The 20,103-nt window shown below is 41.8% G+C and overlaps 1 protein-coding gene across 9 annotated transcripts in view; it reads right to left on the bottom strand.

Annotated features, from left to right (window-relative positions):
• The window catches only part of GRIA3 (glutamate ionotropic receptor AMPA type subunit 3), a 146,931-nt gene that overhangs the window by 21,060 nt on the left and 105,768 nt on the right, over positions 1-20,103 (bottom strand). For all 9 annotated transcript variants that reach the window (XR_001554693.2, XM_015860745.2, XM_015860743.2 and 6 more), the window contains 2 exons: positions 13,837-14,213; positions 6,702-6,900 (listed from right to left, as the gene is read on the bottom strand). Coding sequence is in view for 8 of the 9 variants with exons in the window: in XM_015860745.2 (XP_015716231.1) it covers positions 6,702-6,900; positions 13,837-14,213 (576 nt within the window). In the remaining variant the exon portion in view is untranslated. The remainder of the gene's footprint in view (positions 1-6,701; positions 6,901-13,836; positions 14,214-20,103) is intronic.

Below are 20,103 nucleotides of genomic sequence, written 5' to 3' on the forward strand. Positions count from 1 at the left end.
TGTCTGTCTGCCTGGGAAGCAGGAGGCAGCGCACACAGAGGGCAAGATGACATCAGACTGAGGAGCAGCCTTCCAGACACAGTGCATGGAGCAGACTCATCTTGTCTGTGCATCCAAGCAGTCCAGCCCTACTCTGGGTTCAGCCCTCAATAAATTAATAGTAGCGTTTTCAGCACAGTATCTGAGTGCTGTCAGGCCTAATGAATTTCCAGCTCCAGTCAGAACGGGCCAGCATGCAGGCAATGATGGAGAAACCCCAGTGGACTGCAAGAGGGGATGTTTCGTATTCACATCATTTGAGTTTCTAAACCTCGATGTATTTTCTAATTATGCAAAAGCAACGGTAGCAGCACTCTGAGTAATTTATCAGCACCCATGTATTTTAAATGAATCCCCAACAAGCACATATTAATGTGACACAGACACATTACATAAAGTATGAGAGACTTGAAAATCCTGGGTTCTCAGTGTCTGGAGCAATGTCATTAGCATTACCATATAGCTGCTCTCCAAGAAGCAGAACGATTCAAACAGCAAGTGATTTTCCCCCAGGCACTCTCTGCTTGCTCCTCTGGTGCAGGCAAGGCTGCAAGTTAACCCGCTGCTGGCTGCATGCTGAGCCTCACCAGGGCCATGCTCCATGCCTGCTGCCAGGCTCTTGGTCACAGCTCCTCCGCATCATGCACTCTGCAACCCTGGACTTAAGAGAAACTCATTTTTGAATGATATAAAGATGCACACAGGCTGGAAAGACTCAACAATGAGCACAAGAAGACGTGGTAGGCATATGCCATCTGTTACTGAAGATAAGGAGAGAATTACTCAAATATTTGTTATTAAGTGTTTGTTGAGAGCTCTGCTGAACCCTGGCTTCTCTGCTGAAGTCAGTGAAATAGTTCAGGCACCTTAGCCCCACTTCTATACAAGCACTTCCTTGCCAAGGAGCAGGTGATGGATGAGCTGCTAATTTTACTTCCCATAAGGACACACTTTCCCTTCCAATCCGTAGGCTTAAGGACATTAGATCACTTCATGGGAATCCATTTCTTATGTAATTATGTCACATTTGATTTCCTGCCATCCTTAAAACTGCCTGTTAGTCATGTGGCAGAAGGGAGACCCAACAAATTAAGAGGAAAAAATCTACAAGCAGACTGTGCATCACCATGCAATGGAGAGCTGGCGATCTCTGCAGACGTGCAAGCATCTCTCAGCATCTGTGCACGCTCAACTATGTCAAATAGGGAACGGTTAGAGAATATATGGGTGAAGAAGCTTTTCATATTTCTGTGTTGAGAAGCAGTTAAAACACAGTGCCTTTTCTGATTAATTGCTGCCACGTTGCGTATCAAAGATCTACACAGATCATCTTTGAAGCTATCACTTTTCTGTGATGTTCTGCTCTTTAAAGTCCATAAACACAACCACACTTCAATATTTTTGTCAGGCATTTGTTATGATCACCGCGTTGTTTTGCTCGATGCCAAGAACACTGAAGGCTTAAAACTGCTAATCATAGTTTTATCCGAAGGCAAAAGAAAAAACATTTGTATGAATGCTGTGCTGGAAACAAGTCCTTCATCTTCCCTAGCAAAATACAATTTTAAATTAAAAATCAAAAGAGTTTAACTACAGACGAAGCCCTTTGCACTGCAGGTACAGAGTTCACAATGGTGGTTTTAACAGGCTCTAATGATGGTCTCAATATCATTTGATTGCAGAGAATGCATAAGAATCACACAGCAGCAGCTATTGGTTTGTAATTCAGGTCTTCTCCTTAACTACACTGCCTGCTGATAGCGTTTATTTCCTATACTTCTTATCTTCCCAAAGCCTTATCAGAGGAAAGCAATAAGCTCTTTACCTTATAACTGGTGTGTAATATACCCGTGCTTCAGAACATATAAGTGTCATTACTTTTCCTGGAAGTAACCAGGGAGTGAAAAAAATGAGGACCATCATAGGATCACCCCATGACATTCCATGTCTTAAAAGTGTATGGCATTGTGTTTTTACATATGTATGAAGTCCAGAAAGGTTTGAGATGTGCGAGTCTGAACTGGAAAGAATCACTTTTAGAGAAAACTGCTGAAAATAAACTTAAGTGCTGAGTGATCCCACAATGAGTAAAAGAACAGAATCACTTCCTAACACAACATCAATTTAGAGAAAAATACCACTGAGGTGTCTGGTAGGCCGTCCAAATGCAATGAAGAGTGAAGCGTTCCCACAGGAGGCACAAGAAAAGCATATGTAGACTCTCTGGTGTCCTCAAGTCAACTATTGCTCCTGGATGTCCTGAGGTAATGGAGAGTTTAACTTCAGCTGTGAATTTCATACAATGTTGGAAAAAAAAAATCCTAAAAATAATATCTGAAGTATCCAAGCTGTGTTTGAGGGCTGTTAGCCTGTTTGAATTCTCCAGGCACTGAGTCTGAAGTCTTGTCATTATCAACAGCAGGAGCAATGTCAGTGTCAGACTCTATCCCACACTAATGAACATCATTGCCAGGTAGGACTAAGCAGCTGTAACAGCAGGAACCATCATATCCAAAGGATCTCTGGCCTTTATGCTGGAACTCCTAACAGCCCTGATAATTGATGCCACTTCCAGGAGAAAAAAAAATTAGGAACTGACTTGAGAGCAGCAAGTCATTTCAGCTGAGGCACTGAGGGGCTGTCGGGCAGCAGAGTTGTTTTGTCACAGACAACCTTGAAATCATTGTTGAGGAAAATACAGAGTTCTAAAATAAAACAGGAATACTTTGAGGCCTCCTTTTTTCCCTAATTTTAGTTAAGGGTGATTAATGGTGTGATATGAGTTGCCTTCAATTTCCCACAAAAAAAGAGAAAGACCTAATACAAGATCTTGCAAAATACTCCCTATCTCAATATTTCATCCTCTGAAGTCTTGTCACATTAGATAAACCTCAAGGACAAATTTCAGGTTTCCCACTAAAGCGTACTAGCTGGTCGGCTGTGTTTGTAGATGATCAAGCACATACTTTATAATGTATCTTAGAGAAGTCTTTCAAAAGCCTCTTAATGCAGTTATCTGCTATCATTAGAAGAAACCACAATAAATTGAAGATCAGTTTCTGTTTCCAAATGTCTAGAAACATGTTCTCTCATTTCTTCAGTAGCTTAAATACAGCCAAGCTTACATAAGAATTACTAATTGGTTGTAAAGGTCACACCTTTAGAATGTAGCACATCGGAGGTCTGAAACCTGTGAGACTGTGGCATCAGACTTAGGCTGAGCGCTGTATTTGGATTACATGATATACTGATTTGATGAGCTGCTCAGATATGCTAAAGCTTTAATTGAACGTATTAGAAGATGTTAATTCTAACAGATATACCCTTAGAATTCGCAACATCACTACCGGTTACTGCTTTCTAGTATTGTCCTTTACTGGCTTGCAGGAAGGAAGAAGAGGCATTTTGTAGTTCTTATCTGAGACTGTATATGAATAAATATTGAAGGACAGGTTTTTCTCCTCTTCAGTGTGGATGAATGCCCTTTGAAAGCCAAAATGGAATTGATGAGATCTATTGATTGCCATTTAACTGCCTTTATAAACTAATCAGTGAAAAACATAAAATGTTTCTGAGCAGAAACAAGAAACAGCCATAAAGATATAGGAAGACTCAATTGGTTCTTAGATGTACTTCAAGGACACAATACAGAATCACAGAATTATCAAGGTTGGAAAAGACCTTGAAGATCATCTAGTCCAACCATTACCAATACAATACCCTGTGATAAAGAGAGTCACTGATGACTGAGGACAGTGAACAGTGACTGCTGAGCAAATGTTACGAAAAATATGCTTGATTGCTTTATCTGAGAGAGCAATGCCATGCCAACAGCATTCATCGTGCATGCTTGAAAAAGCAATGTTATATCCGGCTGTAAGCTACAGATTTTTTTCTTGCTGTAGCCAGTCTGGCACCTTTCACTGACCAGCAGCAGCCATTAAGATCAATACATGATCAGTAACTCTGAGAAATATCTTAGCTTTGTGCCTCTATGAAGAGAGAAAGCCATAGAAGCCTCTTTCTGGGATCTTAGACTCACAGAATGGCTTGGGTTGGAAGTGACCTTAAAGATCACCCAACTCCCACCTCAGAAGGGGAATAAGCACTACACCAAACCCAGGAGAACCCATGGCCCTTTCAGGTTCAGACTATCACTTCAATTGGTGCTCTAGCAGTGGTGAGAGAAGAGCTCACTGGGAGAAGGTCAGAGCTATTTCAGGTTTCAGCTATCATTACCCCCTTACTAAGTAGTTGATAAGAGCTATACAGTGAAGTATTTATGTGAACATACATGTTTAATACAATGCAAATTTTTTTCTCCTTCTCACATCAGCTGAAGAAGACATTTATGCTATGACAGTTCTGTGGCTGCACTGCTCTATTCAAATTAATTACTCTGCAAAAAGTTAATGCAGTTGAAATTACATTGTGTGCCTTGAGAATGCCAAGAAGAGACAAGCACCGCTCAGGGCCTAGTCTGGCCCACCTGGATCCCACTAAGTGGCATCACATCCCACTCCATCAGCACTGTGGATCATCTCCCTGCCTTCCCATCCCATTCCCCTACGCCTCATGGAACCACTGACTCCTGACAGATTATCCTCCCTCATAGCCCTCCTTTCTTCAAGCACTAGGAGAGTCATGGCTCATCCTGAGACTGTTAATGGCACAACAAAGCACTCATAGATTCACTAGACTGTAGATTTTCACAACACTCATTCCTTTGATTGCACAGTAAGAAGGGACTGCCATGTTATGTCAAATGAAGAAACACCTCAATACAATAACTCTTTTAGAATTAACAGTAAAGAAATACTCAAAGGAGGGTGTTTTTCAAAGGAAGGTGTTTTCTGTTTGTTATTTTTTTTTCCCTTAAGAACACCACAGTGACTGTGAATAGCACCAGTATTTCCAATCAAATTGTGCCACCTTTTGTGACTGTAGGTGGAATGATACAAAGATGATAACAAATATTCAAAAGGTTATTTATAAGGGAAAAACTCACCAATACAGATACCTCCACCAGGGAGCAGCCTCCAAGAGAGATGCTGCCTTAGTGGTGGTCAGCCCTTAAACGAGGTCTAGAGGAGGTGGAGTCAAGCTCCACCCCTTCTGGGAGCACAGCTAAATTACTCTCACCTGTGCTCCCACATCTGAGCTGACACTTGCCTCAGCTGATTAATCAGAGGTTCAGGCTGTGATTACCAATTTCCCATACAGTGACAGATCCACTCAGCTTGTTTTTTTCCACACAGGTAATAGCACCTCAGGCTGACAATTAAACAGAATACAAAGTTTTACACACTGATTTCACCTTTAGGAAGATGAGTGTTAATCTTGTAGCATTTAAATACAAAAAGAAGCTGTTGTTAATACATTCCCCACCATTGTTAAGTAAGAACTAGCAAGCATTTGTGTGTATATAGGGACATTACATCTAAGTAATGTATTCACAGCTAGCTTTTTACATCAGATTTATACACCCGTGCATGTGTGTGTGCAGTCTTTTATCCACGATAGAGCTATTCATCTTACAGCATCTCAGCTTTTCCAGTGTTTACTTGCTATTTTCATTTGAGCATGAAGCCTAAACATTCAAAATATTAAGTAAATTCAAGGCATCTTCAGTATTTGAACAGTCTACAGCAGCAAGGTTTTATTTCTCTCTTTTCCCTCACACTTGCACCTGACCAGTAAGCGTGATAGGCAGTAATTAATCCTGCAGCACTGACCACTTTCCTATACAAAGAATTGTTGCCCTGAATGGCATTTGATTGGCACTGCTGAGAGAGAGCCAGGAGCTCCCTGCAAGGGCTGAGTGTTTCATTCACCCTTGGAAAGGCCAGAAATAAAGAGCTTTTCAGGTCATAACATTTTCTGATACAGGGAAAAAAAAAAAAATAAAGAAAAAAGAAAAATAAAGCAGTCTGAGATCATATTCAGACATTTAATGACCACCCTCTGCAGTTCAGCTTGTGGTTTGGCAAGTGAAGAAAGAAAGGATGATTTCAAATAAATGTACATCTTTCCCTGCCCTCTCCCCTCCCCATATACTGCAACTGCAGCATTTCTGTGAACCAGGTGAACACATGATTGTGTGCTGGGTTACAAAAATTCCCCTCCCTCCTGGCTGATACAGACCCAGTCACACACATGAGCAATGAGGAGGAAGCCACAGCAACTACAGCCACCAGTGCACACAGAAATGGCAACACAAGCTTCTACCCCCTGCTTATTCTGGTAAGTAAACACCACTGCTGGATGCCATTAATGGCTGCCAGCTGGGCAAACAGAACAAGTAGGTCAAGACAGTCACTTCTCCAAGTTATCTTTGCTAAATATTGTGCACAACTGCATTACTGCTCATCACACTGAGGCTCAGCAACTGGTGTTAAAATCTGGTTTCCTGCAAAAGCAGAGCTCAGGTTTTCCATCTTGAGATGTTTCAGGTTGAGCAAAACTACCAGTTTTTGATAAAATGATTTTTGATATCGCACTCAGGATTGCCCTGATTGCACAAAGCAGCCTTCATCAGAACAGCTATTACAGATAGGGAGAAACAAATGACTGAATACTGGGGCACCGTGTATCAGGCATGTACAGCTTAGAAAATCTCTAATGGAGATACAAGAGGAACTGCTTTAAAGCATGCAACTTACTCTAAAGAATTCTTTGGTTGAGCCTGAATCCAAAGTGCCATAGGCTATCTCGGTTTGTTTAGCCAGATCCTCTGCGCTCTCTATGGGAGACACCATCCTTTCCACCGTAAGGAAGGCAGCAAGATTAGCAGTGTAGGAAGAGATAATGATGAGAGTGAAGAACCACCAGACTCCTCCAACAATTCGCCCTGAGAGAGATCTATGGAAAAACACAGATCATCAAATTTCTTCAAACATATCCCTTGATTTATTCATTTGTTTTTGACGTAGAACAGAAATTCACATGCACAATTCTGTTGTCCTGATCTTCTGGGCATCTGTGAAGAGACACGCTGAGAGCCAGCTCCTGAAGCCTTCCTTGGGAGGGCAAATGGGCACGTACCTGCTCTTACCTAGCTACATGCTCCTCAGCCTTTTAGTGAAAACAAGGACAAACAGGTTCCTCCAAGCCCACCCCATCTGGAGTACTAGGGAGGAGGGAGCACTTCTGACTTCTCAGACTTTTGCCAGAAGACTTTCATCTTCTCTGCTTGGCCAGCCTTTCCCTCTGGCTGGATTCACCCGCTGTGACCCACCAGCACTGCTGGCTCTTTGGAGACTGACCAGCTTTGAGGAAGAAAATACCTTTTACTGTATTGACTCTTAACATGTAAGATGTGGTGAAGTGCAAGAAGATGTGAGTAAGCATCCAAATGAATGGGGAATTCACTGCTGTGTACATTTTTCAAACACAACATATTGACCAGGAAATGCTTCAGGAGCTGACAAAGCTATTTCTTATGTTTCCCCTTAATTCTTTACCAATATCAAAGGCAGAAGATTCGATCCCAAATATATTAAATCCACAGAATCTGGGTGCTGCAGTTCTCAATTAGTGTGAAGGGAAGAAATAGAAAAGGAGAAAACTCTTACCTGTTTATTTGTTTCCTTCCAGCCCCTCAATGCCACCCCCAGACAGTGGGTACAAGTTGTCCTACCAACAGATGGAGACAGGAAAAAAGAAAAAGTCTGGTGCTGGGCCCCCACCCTGCCCACTCGAGGGAAGTGAGCTGGTAAACTGCCCAGTGTTGGCCAGAGCCTGACATCGCCTGAACCATGAAAAAAGTCCATTAAATTAATAAGAAACAAAAACAAACAAACAAAAAACCCAAACAAATGATAAAAAGAAAAGAATCCATCCAACATTAAAAGAACACACCAAAGAAAAATATTACCAACACAATAAACATAGAGAGCGCAGCCTGGGATAGTTTAGAGGAATGTGGAGAAGCAAACTACAAGGTGAAAGAAAGTAGTTCTCTGCCCCCTTCTTCTAGGTTTGGACTAGCCCTATGGGCTACAGCCTGCTCTGCTTGCCTGTGGCAGGTCCATACCAATGTGCAGGGTTTAGGTGGTCACGAGGTTTAAGGAAGCCTAAGGAGTGAAGCATCACCTCTTTGTCCATCAGGAAGTAATAACTTCTGAGGTGAGAATGCTATGAGAAACGGCCTCTGCTCTAGCCTGTGTGTACTTCCTCAGGGCAGGACCATGCCTGATGGATCTCTGCCAAGCACATGAGGCTTCCCTGTCTGTCCCAAGGGCTCCTGAGAGGATGAAAAGCTTTCAGGTTCCAAGCTGGGGCAGTGCTAATTAACACAAGACTACTGAACGACTGCAAAGGTAAATTCCAGAAATACAAAGCCAGAATAATGCAGTAAGATAAGCAATCTACCTCACTCTGCATTCATTGAATGTAACAAGAGAGCATCTTCTGGGATTTTAGAGGTGGTAAAGGCACTTTCTGGCCAGCTCCCTTACCAGCTAGGGGCTTGCTTTTGCTGTTTCATAAAACTAGATACCCTACACAACAAACCTCATATAAGCTAGAACTTAATTTTAGTCATCCACACAACGGTGCCTGCTGATCTCATTGAGTAAGGTTCCCTTTGAAGCCAAGACAGAGACAGAGAGGAGACAGACACCCTCGGAATGAGATTTATCTCACTTGCTATAGTGTGGGATAGATCTGAAGGTGCCCATCTGTTTCCCATGGGCACAGAGGGCCTGAGACGCCTAACTAGAACACAGTATATTGCTTTCAGGTGGCTTTACCAGGTGAAATTCATCCCTCTTTTGCTCACTCTTTCACTATATAATATCCAGCTTCAAGATGGAAAAGAATTTTTCCTCCTTGTAGCAAGGTTGACAGTTTTGGAGCCAGACTAAGGAGATGAAGTGTTCACTTGCACACAGCAAGGCCAGGTTCATCTGGCATCTCCAGGTTCCTGTGGCCCTCCTGCTTTACAGTAGGTATTGAAAGAGGAAGATGAAGAAAAGACTTGACAGGGTGTTCAGACAAATTCAATGGAACTATCAGTTAAAAAAAAACCACACATGTGCATGCATCCTCCCTGTGGTTTCCCTTAGGGAATGTCATACTTGCATCAGGAACTGCCCCTTCTGCTTGAAGCACAGATGCATTGCTGGTGTGAAGATGTGCAGGAAGGGAAGCGTTTTCAAAACCACTGTACCTGCAGTCCCACACTGCTGTAACAACAAAATGTCTGTGCAGAGCTGCATGTTCATACAGTGCATTATAACACAGATGAAGGAAAAAATATCTTGCCCCCAAGGTGTTGCAACCTGCATAAAAAAGCAAGCAGACAGATACAGGACAAAATACAGAGAGCAGCGGAGAGGCAGGGCAGGAGGGCATGGCTGGGTATCTCAAAGAAGACACCTCCCCAAGGTCCTACATGCAAGAGAGCAATCTTGCTAGGGGAGGACCTGGGCATTTCCCGGAAGAGCTGAGGTCACTTGAAAGAAAACTGGATGTCACTACAGAGCTCTTTCTCCCACAGACTTCCAATGAGCATGAAAAGGAAGACAGAACAGATGCTGCTACAAAGTGCCTTGGGCAACCACTGCTGTAATTGGTGTCAAGCACAGGATGCAGCAAAAGAAAAACAAAACAAACTACAAAGCTGACTCTGAAGGAACAACAGACAGACAGACAAAGACCCAAAGAACAAGAGCATAGTTAAACATGGCCTGGCAGCCTCCTTTTCCGAAAGCACCCCATTTCCCCCCAGTCCATCTGCTGATACGAAGACTCCTTATACCCACTGCAGGGGCTGGTGTGGAGGGATGAGGGAGAAAAAGGGTTAGTACATAACCACCAGGCTGGCAATAAGAGAAAAACTTATTTGTTTTGTACTGTGAACCATAGAAATGTTTCTCTGTTACTCAGATAACAATTACAGAAAAATCAATCACAGCTTTTAATACCAGCACCACTTTTTCTGATGAAGGCGTACCAGTCCAAGTGCGCAGTGTTGTAATTTAAAAACAAGCAGCTAATGTTTTATCCCAAAGTGCCATTTTCCAAATTACTTCAATAAATCAATACGTTGCACGACATCATTTTAAAGTGAATTAGACTGTTAACGAATGAGAGGAGTAACAAAGCCTCGATATAACAGACTTATGACACAATTACCAAAACAAGGCCAGATGGAAGTAAACAGGAAGAGTGCATACCTTGAGAGGAAATTTAAAAGGAAGCATGGAGTCAAATGAGAGCAAATTAGTAACAAGAAAAGAAAGAAAACAAACATTCAAATTCACATTCAGTTTCCAAGAGAAAAATACATTCAAACTGAATCTCATTTATTTATCAAAATAGCTTGAATTCTGTTTCTACTCATGGCCAGAAAACATCCTTGATTTCCTATAAGAAACAGAAAAAAGCTTTTCACACTACTTAATTTTTAATTGGACTCTTATGATCGATACAAGATGGGTGTTATATTGACAAAAAGCTTTGAACAACCTCAGTGCAAAATCTACTGGCTGAATCCCCCTTTTCATTCTAAGCACACACCCTCTGGTACCCTGTACACTAGCAGCTCAGTGCTCTGCTCACCAGCCCAGCAAACACTCTGCCTTCCCTGCTGGCCCCACTTGGCCAGAAAGCACCCGCCTGAGACACAACACAGTAAATACCAGCATCTAAAGCTCTGCCTTGAGATGCTCTGTTCTCTCATCATAGGAACTGGCAGGGGGAGTTTCAGAAGCACCTGGTCACTCAGCTCTCACTGCTGTTCCAAAACTCCCACTAAGTCATTCCCATGGTCTTTAATAGGAGTCTCTTGAGCCTTCTGTTACAAAAATAGGGATCTAGAAATATACCCTCTTAAATGACCAACTTCTTGCGATAATTTTTAATGAAACCCCCCTGTCTTTTCCTAACAGCAGTTAATTAATCTAGCCTCTTTGTTCTGTGTGAATAAAGAGCAAAATGAAAATATATGGTCTCATACACATTTCAAAGATAATTTTGCTCTGAACAGTGTTACAAATTCGACTGTTTTCTCTTGGTTCCATTTGCTGTACACATTTTACATTAAAGCAAATTTAATAATCTGCTTTTGAGCCATCAAAAGTGAATTTTCAATACTTTAGCTCACTAAGCAGAAAACACAGCAGCCTTTGATAGCAGAACAAAACCACTGGAACAAATGCTGGTTCCATCGCAGGATGAGCTAACCACTATCCTTTGGCTGCCTTCTGACTCAGCTGAGATGACTCCTATTAAATACAGAGAGGAGAGTACAGGGATATATCCTCTGGAATATCCACACAGCATACTCACCGAGGACAGATCTAACTAGTCATTAGATGTCACAGCTGTTCCACACAAAGGCAGCTGAAAGAGCCTTTATCAGCAAGTACAAAAGTGATCTCTCCAGACTGCTTGTCGGCATCTCTCTACAAGTGCTGTATGCTCTTGAATAAGAAATTTATTCAGACAAAACTCACAATGGAAGAATGAAGCCCCTTTTAATGGCAATAAAATACTATGAAACATTCATATAGTCAATGTACTGTGAATGGCATAACCTTACAAAGATCCGGATTCAGAATGGAATACTTGGGAATAGTTTCTTTGATGGAGAAGAAATTTGACATTAAGTAAACCTAAATCAACATATCAGTCAAAGGAATGGTGTTTCTGGAACTGAAACCAAGGTATTCAATCTTTTTTTTTTTCTCTTTCTTTCTTTTTCTTTTTTCTTTCTTTCCCAGTGACAGTGCACATAATTGCCTGGAATCCGTTATCACGAAAGATAACAAAATAGCCAGACAATGTCTTCTAATGAGGACCATGTGCTGGTACTGAGTTAAGAGCTTCTGATGGACAGATAAAATAAACGGGTTTACTGCTAACTCTTTTTCTGGTAGGTATTTCCAAGGCATTTATCATGTTAGTATTGAAAAAAAATGGAGTATGTTCCACTTGTTATATAAAGTAAATGGCCGAACATGTCAAAGAGTCACATGAGAGCTTAACAAAAATCCTATGGACTTCAATTTGCTGTCAATAAACAGACCTAGCGGAAACAGTGCATTGCCTGCAGCTTTCCATGTGATGTCCCAGTGCTTATTTCCCGGTCTTTTATATTGGGCACACACATGGTCAACAGCAATTTAAATGCTAGCACTACTCATCACCTTTAACTGCAGAAAGAAAGTCAAGGTTTCATTATAGAGTTTAGGGTTAAAGCAGAAACACAGTGTATAAACATGAGGAGAAGGCTGACAGCTACAGCAAGGCAGCACACTGAAACACCAGGAACTGTGAACAGCAGAGCAGGGTTCTGTCCAGGCAAAAAAGCCACGTGCGTGCCTTATGCAGGATATATACACATCTGCCAACTACATATGGAATCTAACTGCTGCTTCAAAGCTTTTGAAACACATGAATGACTTGCATCAAATACTGAGAGGCACGTGCCAGTGTCTCTGAAAATCCTGGATTTTGCTGCAATCAGGAGATCTAAATGTGCAATAACCATGACCTTAAAGAATCATCTAACCAAAAATCTCAGTCCTCTCCCTGAAACTTCCTTCTATCTGTCACTTGTGGCAGTGAGACCATTCAAGAAGTCTTCCACTAATTAGCTCAGGAAAGCCTGGTAACTTTTGAGCACAGATGTGGAAATTACCAATGTGCATTTCGAAGACAAGCACTCAGTCAAAATACCTCTCTCTTGATTTGCCTAGCAACTTTCATATCCTGCTTATCCTGTTATCCTGCACCCTGTTTGTACTACATGGGTGTCTTAATAATTAAAATAGCTATAAACTGGATTTAAAATTATTTTCATACAAAACAGAATCAATGTTCCATTACTATGAAACTACACGTAGGTAATCCGACTGCTTATCAAAGGCATGTCACCAAAGTATTTTAGCAGAGTACGTGTAGAAGCATAACACATATACTATTCAGAAGACATCTGGGGCTTGCATTGTTCTATTAGAGAGACCTTTGCTATTCTCTGGTGGCTTTCAAAGTGCTTTTTTGAAAAAGAAATACAATTACACAATAGTTAGCAGCACTCTGTTAAACCGGAACTAATATCAAACATACTTTACCAAAGCCTTATTCAGAAAGACTGTCTTCATGAATAAAAAGTATGGAAACTGGCAATGCTTATTGGACTATATTGACTATGAGCGCAGGGACGATGGATTAGACCAGATTTAATGACGACACACACAGGACAGAATGCAATAGCTGATAGACAGGTGCACATGCAGATCTGAACGTATGAAACACGGTTGTAAGCAAATAAGTAATAAATGAAAGGATGGGTCAAGAAGAACAAAACTAGAGAAATAAGGTGCAAAAGAAAGCAACAACAGCAAAAAAATCCAGCAGAAGCCATGGCAGTGGAGGTGTTTTAAAGTGCTGTTGCATGTGACTTTTTAGAAAATAAATTGTTCTTATTTTGCAAAGCATAATATGTTTTATGCATCAAGGAGATGACCGTAAAATGAGATATGCAGCAAAAACACGGTAGCCCTCCAAGCATTGCTGAAAACAGAAAACCCTATGCATTTTACAGCCTTAACATGGTGTATATAAGTTTGGCAGAAATGCATAAACAGCAATATAAGGCAATGCCACTCACACTGGAGGTGACTGCTAGCAAACATAGTGGCTCGATGATGATGCTTAGCATTGAACGAAATGTCAAAACAAATGATTTAGAATTAAAACTAAATTTGAAAATGGAACATATATGCACCATGGCATCAGAAAATGACCATAAAATGCAAAAAGGTGATGGAGTGATATGAAACAAACCTTGGAGAAATATCGCATCCTTGCTGCATAAAGGCACCCAGGGAAAACCAAAGGCTGTTAAATATTCCAAACTCATTGGGAGGATCAGGAGGATTCTGAGGGTCACGTGGTTCTTCACTGCCGTCTTCCAAGTGCCATTCATAAGGGCTGAATCTGCTGACTAGGAAAAGAACTACGCTGACGCCAATGTAAGCAAAGACTATACACATCCAAATTTCATAAGCCAAAGGATCCAAGAAAGAGAATACGCCCGGTTTAGATTTCTGAGGCTTCTTGATCATGATGGAGATTCCCAGGCTCATAAAAGGTTTGGAAAAGTCTATGACTTCTTCTCGCACCAGTGTTATGGTGAGGGGGGCAACAGCTATATCTGCTCTCTGAAAAGGGAAAACAAGGCCAAGTTAGCTACAAAACAGTTGCAAGACAATCACAATCTAGAAGTTCAGGTTAATGAATCAGACAATGAATTACAATACTGAGTAGGAAACATTTTCTTTTCAACTTATTTGGCAATCACCGAATTTCATTAAGGAATATGTAATATTGACAGAAAATTATTAACAAGAAAAATTAGAATAAAATCTGTGCAAGGGTCTCAAGAGAGAAAGAGATAGATACCAATGTGTATTTATGTTTCTGTTCATTTAAAATGGATGAATAAACTCTATTTCAAGTGGACAATGAAACTGCAATTGAAGTTGTACTTTTCAGGATAACTTACAGTGTCTATATTTCACATATAAAATGGAATTTTTAGTCCAGTGAAGTCATGAACAGTGTTTAACATATTAAAACATACATAAATCATAGGAAAAAAAACCACAACCAAAAATAAACCATTATGTTAAGGTTTTCAAATTTGTGTGGATTGTTTGATGGCTTTTTAATCTTTTTATTTAGGAAAAAGTTGTTTGATATTAATACATTTTTAATTCCAAGAAAAGGAGTTAAAAATAGTTCTTGGGTCATTGTGAGAGCCTGTCCTTTTTCTTCTTGCACCTAAAGTAAGTAATTAGTCATGGAATTTCAGCTGGATTTGGGCACTATAATTTATATATTCCTCTGAAGCTCCACTACAATAAAGGATAGATGATGGAAGGATAGTGGGATGATAGGAACCAGGCAGTCTGTCCCTTCTGTGGTCAGTAAGAGCAGTAATACAGATCTCTGTATGTGAATCTCTGAGAAGTAAATAGCCTAGATTATCTGGGGAAAAAGCAAAGTGGTATTTTTCTATATTATCTATGTCATTCTGCTACACAGAATCTCAACTCTACAGATCTGCAATATAGACCTTGTTCTGAGGATGAATCATACGGAAGCACAATCTCATCCCATTGCATTGTCATTCACCTGGGCAATTTGCAATGAGATAATGTCTGGAACCAACACCCTTTCATTTCAGTCCTTATGTTTTTCCCCAGTTCCAAGGGAAGGTAAAAATGTAAAGTGAAAATAAATCAATCACTAAAAATTACTTTGTTACTTGATTAAAAATAGTATTCCATAATGGAATTGCAATATACGTATAATTGTGTCTGTATTTCTGTACCAGATTCAAGTCACGCTGTTTAGACAACCTAGTCTTGATTCAGCAAAGTACTCAAGCAGGTGTCAGAAACTGCAATGGAGGAGACTAGAATGATTAAAAAAAAAAAAAAAAAAGGAAAAAAAAAAAAAAAAAAAAAAAAAAGGAAAAATTCTGCATTTTACGATGTTTTACTGCAAGAGTCCACATACATTATTCGTAATCTTCTGGCTAATTTTTAACAGTCTCTAATTATTTATGATGTTGATTCTCCTAAATAAGGCCTTTCACTGACAATTAAGAATTTCACAAGGAAAAAGTGATTCTTAGGGGAAGCTTAACTTACCAGTTACTAAATCACTGGGTAGCTTTTTAAAACAGACTTTTGTTTCCAACTACTGAGTGTGTGTGTCCTTCTGACAGAAAAATAAATCCTAATTAAATAGAAGTTTGAATACAAGTTAGTAGTAAATGTTAATAAGAAGTGATTAAAATCTCTGCCATAAAATAATTTAATACAGCTTTATGTAAACCTGATGTCAATATACTTGACTTTCACCAGGATCTGATTTCCTGATTTACTAAGTTGTTAAGTTTTATTGTTCTGTTTAGGTTTCTTTGTGGTGGCAGGTTTTAATTTAATTTAATTTAATTTAATTTGAAGTTTAATAAGCAGAAATGGTGAAGCCTTTCATAAAGGCAATCTCTGCTTCTCTGCCAGCAGGTGCCTCAACCCTGGTTCCCAAGGCACCCATGGGTGCTGCACAGCAGAGGCCAATGGCAGCACTGCTGGGCTTGCCTGCATTCCACATGAGCACACACACAGTCTCCAGGCTTCTTCCTCTAGTCCCTCAGGAAGGCCTCCTAACCGTCTGCACCTGCATGTGCAGCTATAAGGGATGTGAACAGACTCATGGCTTGGAATAATCAAATAAGCCACATCCACACATATGAGGAAGCCATTTGGAAACCATGGCCCATGGTGTACTTTGCTACAGCCCTCCTCAGCTCCTTTAGACATTCATGCGTACCAGGACATTGCCCTTCCCCTTGAGTGACTGCTTTCCTTGAGGAGAAAACCCTCACCCAATCTGTGGTTGCCTGCTGCAAAAATCTATGTTATCGTGGCATGCATCTAGAAACTAGAAGTGCCAGTTGCTTTTGGATGCTGGGTGTTTGCAGATGAATGAGTTAATAACTGAAGTAATAGAGAGACCCGAGGGAACAAGGGTATAGTGTAGGGAAGGGACTGGATGATTCTGCAGCTTGCTTGCTGATGAATTCTCCCCAAACACATATTTGTCTTCTAGCTACTGCTTACTGAACTGCTGTTAAGCATTAAATGTCTGCGGTCGGTATAAGATACACAGAGAACATCCATTTTAAATGCAGTCACTGTCCACTGCTGGCTAGAAGACTAGGCACTTTGACCATGGCTACTGTATTTCAAGTTGAACTAATGAGGTAATTACAAATTAATCCTTATTAGAGTAAGCTAAGTGAATGAGGACCTCTGCAGAACCCCTAGCAATGATTGCTTGAGAAATGAAGCTGGGGTGGGAGGCAGCAGCCCCAGCTCCTGTGCCAGGCCATCAGCTGTGGGACAGCTTGTCAGGCAGGAGAGCCATAGGTGCCATTATTCGCTGTAGCATTTTCCTGGAATCAGAGAAATTTAATTCTCCCAAAGTAATATATTAATTGCCAAAGGAGACACGGTGGAGTTCTTCCTAAGTGCTGATGCAGCGTGCAATAAAGTCTGCATCTCCTTCATGAGCATCTGGGTTCATGCTGGATGCTCCTGTGGGGTCTGTGGGATTATGGAGCTGATGCTCTGTTTAGCACTGACAAATCAGTTTTTAAACACCTGATTGCTACCATGTTCTCATTTGTATCACAAAGCATTCATTTCTTTGTAAATGATTTTAGATTACACTAATATTAGCAGAAATATAAACACCTATTTTTCTAATACACTTCAGTCTTCCTGCTTTCCCACCATTTTAGGTAGGCATTCAACATATTGGGAACACCAACAAATAAACATCCTCTGGTCTTCAATGAATAGAACAGCAATTGTTTTCATCAAAGGGAGCCAGCATGGGTTCAGACATAAGATCTCAGGGAACAAGTATGGCAATGAAAGCAGCCCAGCAACAGTGCAGCACCTGAGCCTCGTTCCCAACTATTAGTTACACCAGAGAAGTTGAAATAAGAGCACTCACTTCCTATTTATCTAGATATATAATATTAGAAATGGAGAGCTTGTGAAGAGCTCTAAGCGCCCCCACAGATCATTAATAACAGCAGCACGGTTGTGAATCTCTCTTCTTATTATGGCTGCAGATAAGCAGAACCCATAAAAATTGAACTAGATTAAAAATAACACAACAGAACGGCAAACATGCCCTTCCCTGTGTGGAGCTGGAGGGGGGGCAGTTAAGAACCTCAACAACTGAGCTTTGCTAATCACTCATGACTAATGGCGTTTCAAACATCATCCTCACTGCATTTAAGCTGGGAGAGAAATGTCATGGATTCCTCTGAGGCTTGTTCTGTCTCTGCCTACCAGTGTGGGAGGACGGATTTAGGGAGGACATGTAGCACGGAGCGCTGCCCACTCTGCTCAAAGCTGACTCCAGGGGGCTGCATATCTCAAGGCTCTTAAGGGAAGGGAGAAAAATACTAAATGGAAAAATCCCTCCGTGCAGAGAAAGAAAAGTGATAAGATGTTCCACCTCTGTAATCCAAAAGGTGGGGTGGAAATCTGCTTAAAGCCCTAACGATGAGTTTCTCTATCTTCAAAGACAAGCACTAGACGTAGGAAGAGATAGGAGGCAGGCTCCTGCTGGTACATGTTACTGGTTGCTCATGCCTGTAGAATGGAAGAATTCCTTCACTAGTGTGATGCTTTCCAAGAAACTTGGTGCTGGCTGCACACACCAAAACTGAGGAACACTGTGCCTGGTGCTCACTGCCCAATTTCCATTGAGAGCCAAACCCCCATGCACTCCAGAGGTGCTAAATGCTTCTGAGATGAGATGTGCTGGGAAGACGGCTGACTGCGCAGCATAAGACTGTCAGTGCAGGATGTCAGACAGAGCAACACCTCACCTGTGGTTCCTGATAGCTACCTTGTCAGTGGACCCGGATCTCAGGGTGTGCTGGGAGGCCAGGCCAGGAGGGCACTGTGTTTCTAACACACTTGCTCAAACTCATTTAGAAACAACATCTGAGATCAGTGCAGCAACACACTGCATTGAAGCTGCACTGTACATTAGCCAAGCCATGAAGAAATTCATTTTACAGTGTTAAAACTGCAGTTGGCCTTGCCTACTGTAGTTTGTCGACATTAAGTGCATTCCTTGTCCAAAACAGGTCTAATTTGGATGCACAATGTTCCTCTTGAGGTACTACGGTTGTCTTCTGCAAACAGAGAAGTGGAGGCAGGTCTGCTTTCAGCCTGTGCCTCTCGCCTGGTGTGGTGCAGCTGGAGCTGAGAGCCATGCTGTGTGGTCCTTACCCTGGTGAAACCAGCAAGGATGCTATGAAGAGTGTCATCAGCCTTCCCCCAGCTCCTACACCCAAGGTCTCCCATGGCAGTCATGGTCTTGCTGCTGCTGTGAGAGGCAGAGTGCTCATGCTGTGGGCCCAGCTGGGCAGGGGCAGGAGCGGGCAGCCTCACTTTGACAACTGCGGAGGCATTGCTACTGGGCACTGCCCCAGCTTTACATCCCAGCTTCGTTCTTTGGTGCTGTTTTACATATTGAAAGGTTCTTACAAAGACTTTCTGTCACCTGAGGGGAGCTTTAAGGGCTGTAAGGTCTGTCCGCTCTTTCCACTCCCAGAGCATTTGTAGCTACAATTAAAAGACGTGTTCAGCCTACTCTCAATTAGCCTCAGCGATGTGAAAGCACCAGGCCCGGGGAGGGAGCTTTCCCTGGTGGCACAGTGAAAGCAGAACAGCAGCGTTCTTTGAGAGGGGAAGGAATCAAAGCCTGCAGAGAGGAGAGCAGTGCCAGGGGCTGGCGGCAGGCAGGCGCAGAGCCCCCCGCACAAAGCCCTGCTCCTGGAGGGGCGGCTGCGGTGGTGCTGGCAGAGGGCAGCTCGTTAGCAATGACTAGGAAGGGCAGCACCTGCCTTGTTGGTTGGATTTAAAGAGTGGCTCACTCACAAATGCAGAAAGGTTTAGCTGCTGTGACTACCTGGAAGGCAGGTGTCTGTCTGAACAGGCTATGGAGCTGGGGTGAGCTGCACCAGGATGTGCTGGGACGGGGTGGTAATTCGTCTAGCGAGATGAGAATAATTCACATCTTAACATGTAATTTAGCTCTCTTAATATACATGTACCATAGATCTTAATGGGGAATACAGCTCATGTGTAAGGTAAGTTTTAGGTTTGCACAGGAGTGGGATAAAGTGGTCCCATTTTAGGTCTGCCTAAAATGACATTTTTGGATTTATAAAAAATTGACCAGTTTTCATCCCCAAAGTCAAATTTTTATAGAACTATCATTATTATCAACTTCAAGTAATTGCTAATAAATCAAAAGCCCCACTGCTATGTCATCTCTGTCAGGACCTCTGGGCTCTGGGTATGAAGCAAAGCCATTTGGGGACACCTTCTTGGCCAGCACTCCCTGCATCTGGGGCTGCCACCTCGATGCTGCCAAGAACAAGTCTTGCACTGCAGCCAGATTTTCACACAGCCTGGTGCAAAGCAACACCAAAAGGTCCAAGCA

This window comes from Coturnix japonica, chromosome 4 (genome assembly GCF_001577835.2).
Source record: "Coturnix japonica isolate 7356 chromosome 4, Coturnix japonica 2.1, whole genome shotgun sequence".
Classification (NCBI taxonomy): Eukaryota; Metazoa; Chordata; class Aves; order Galliformes; family Phasianidae; genus Coturnix; species Coturnix japonica.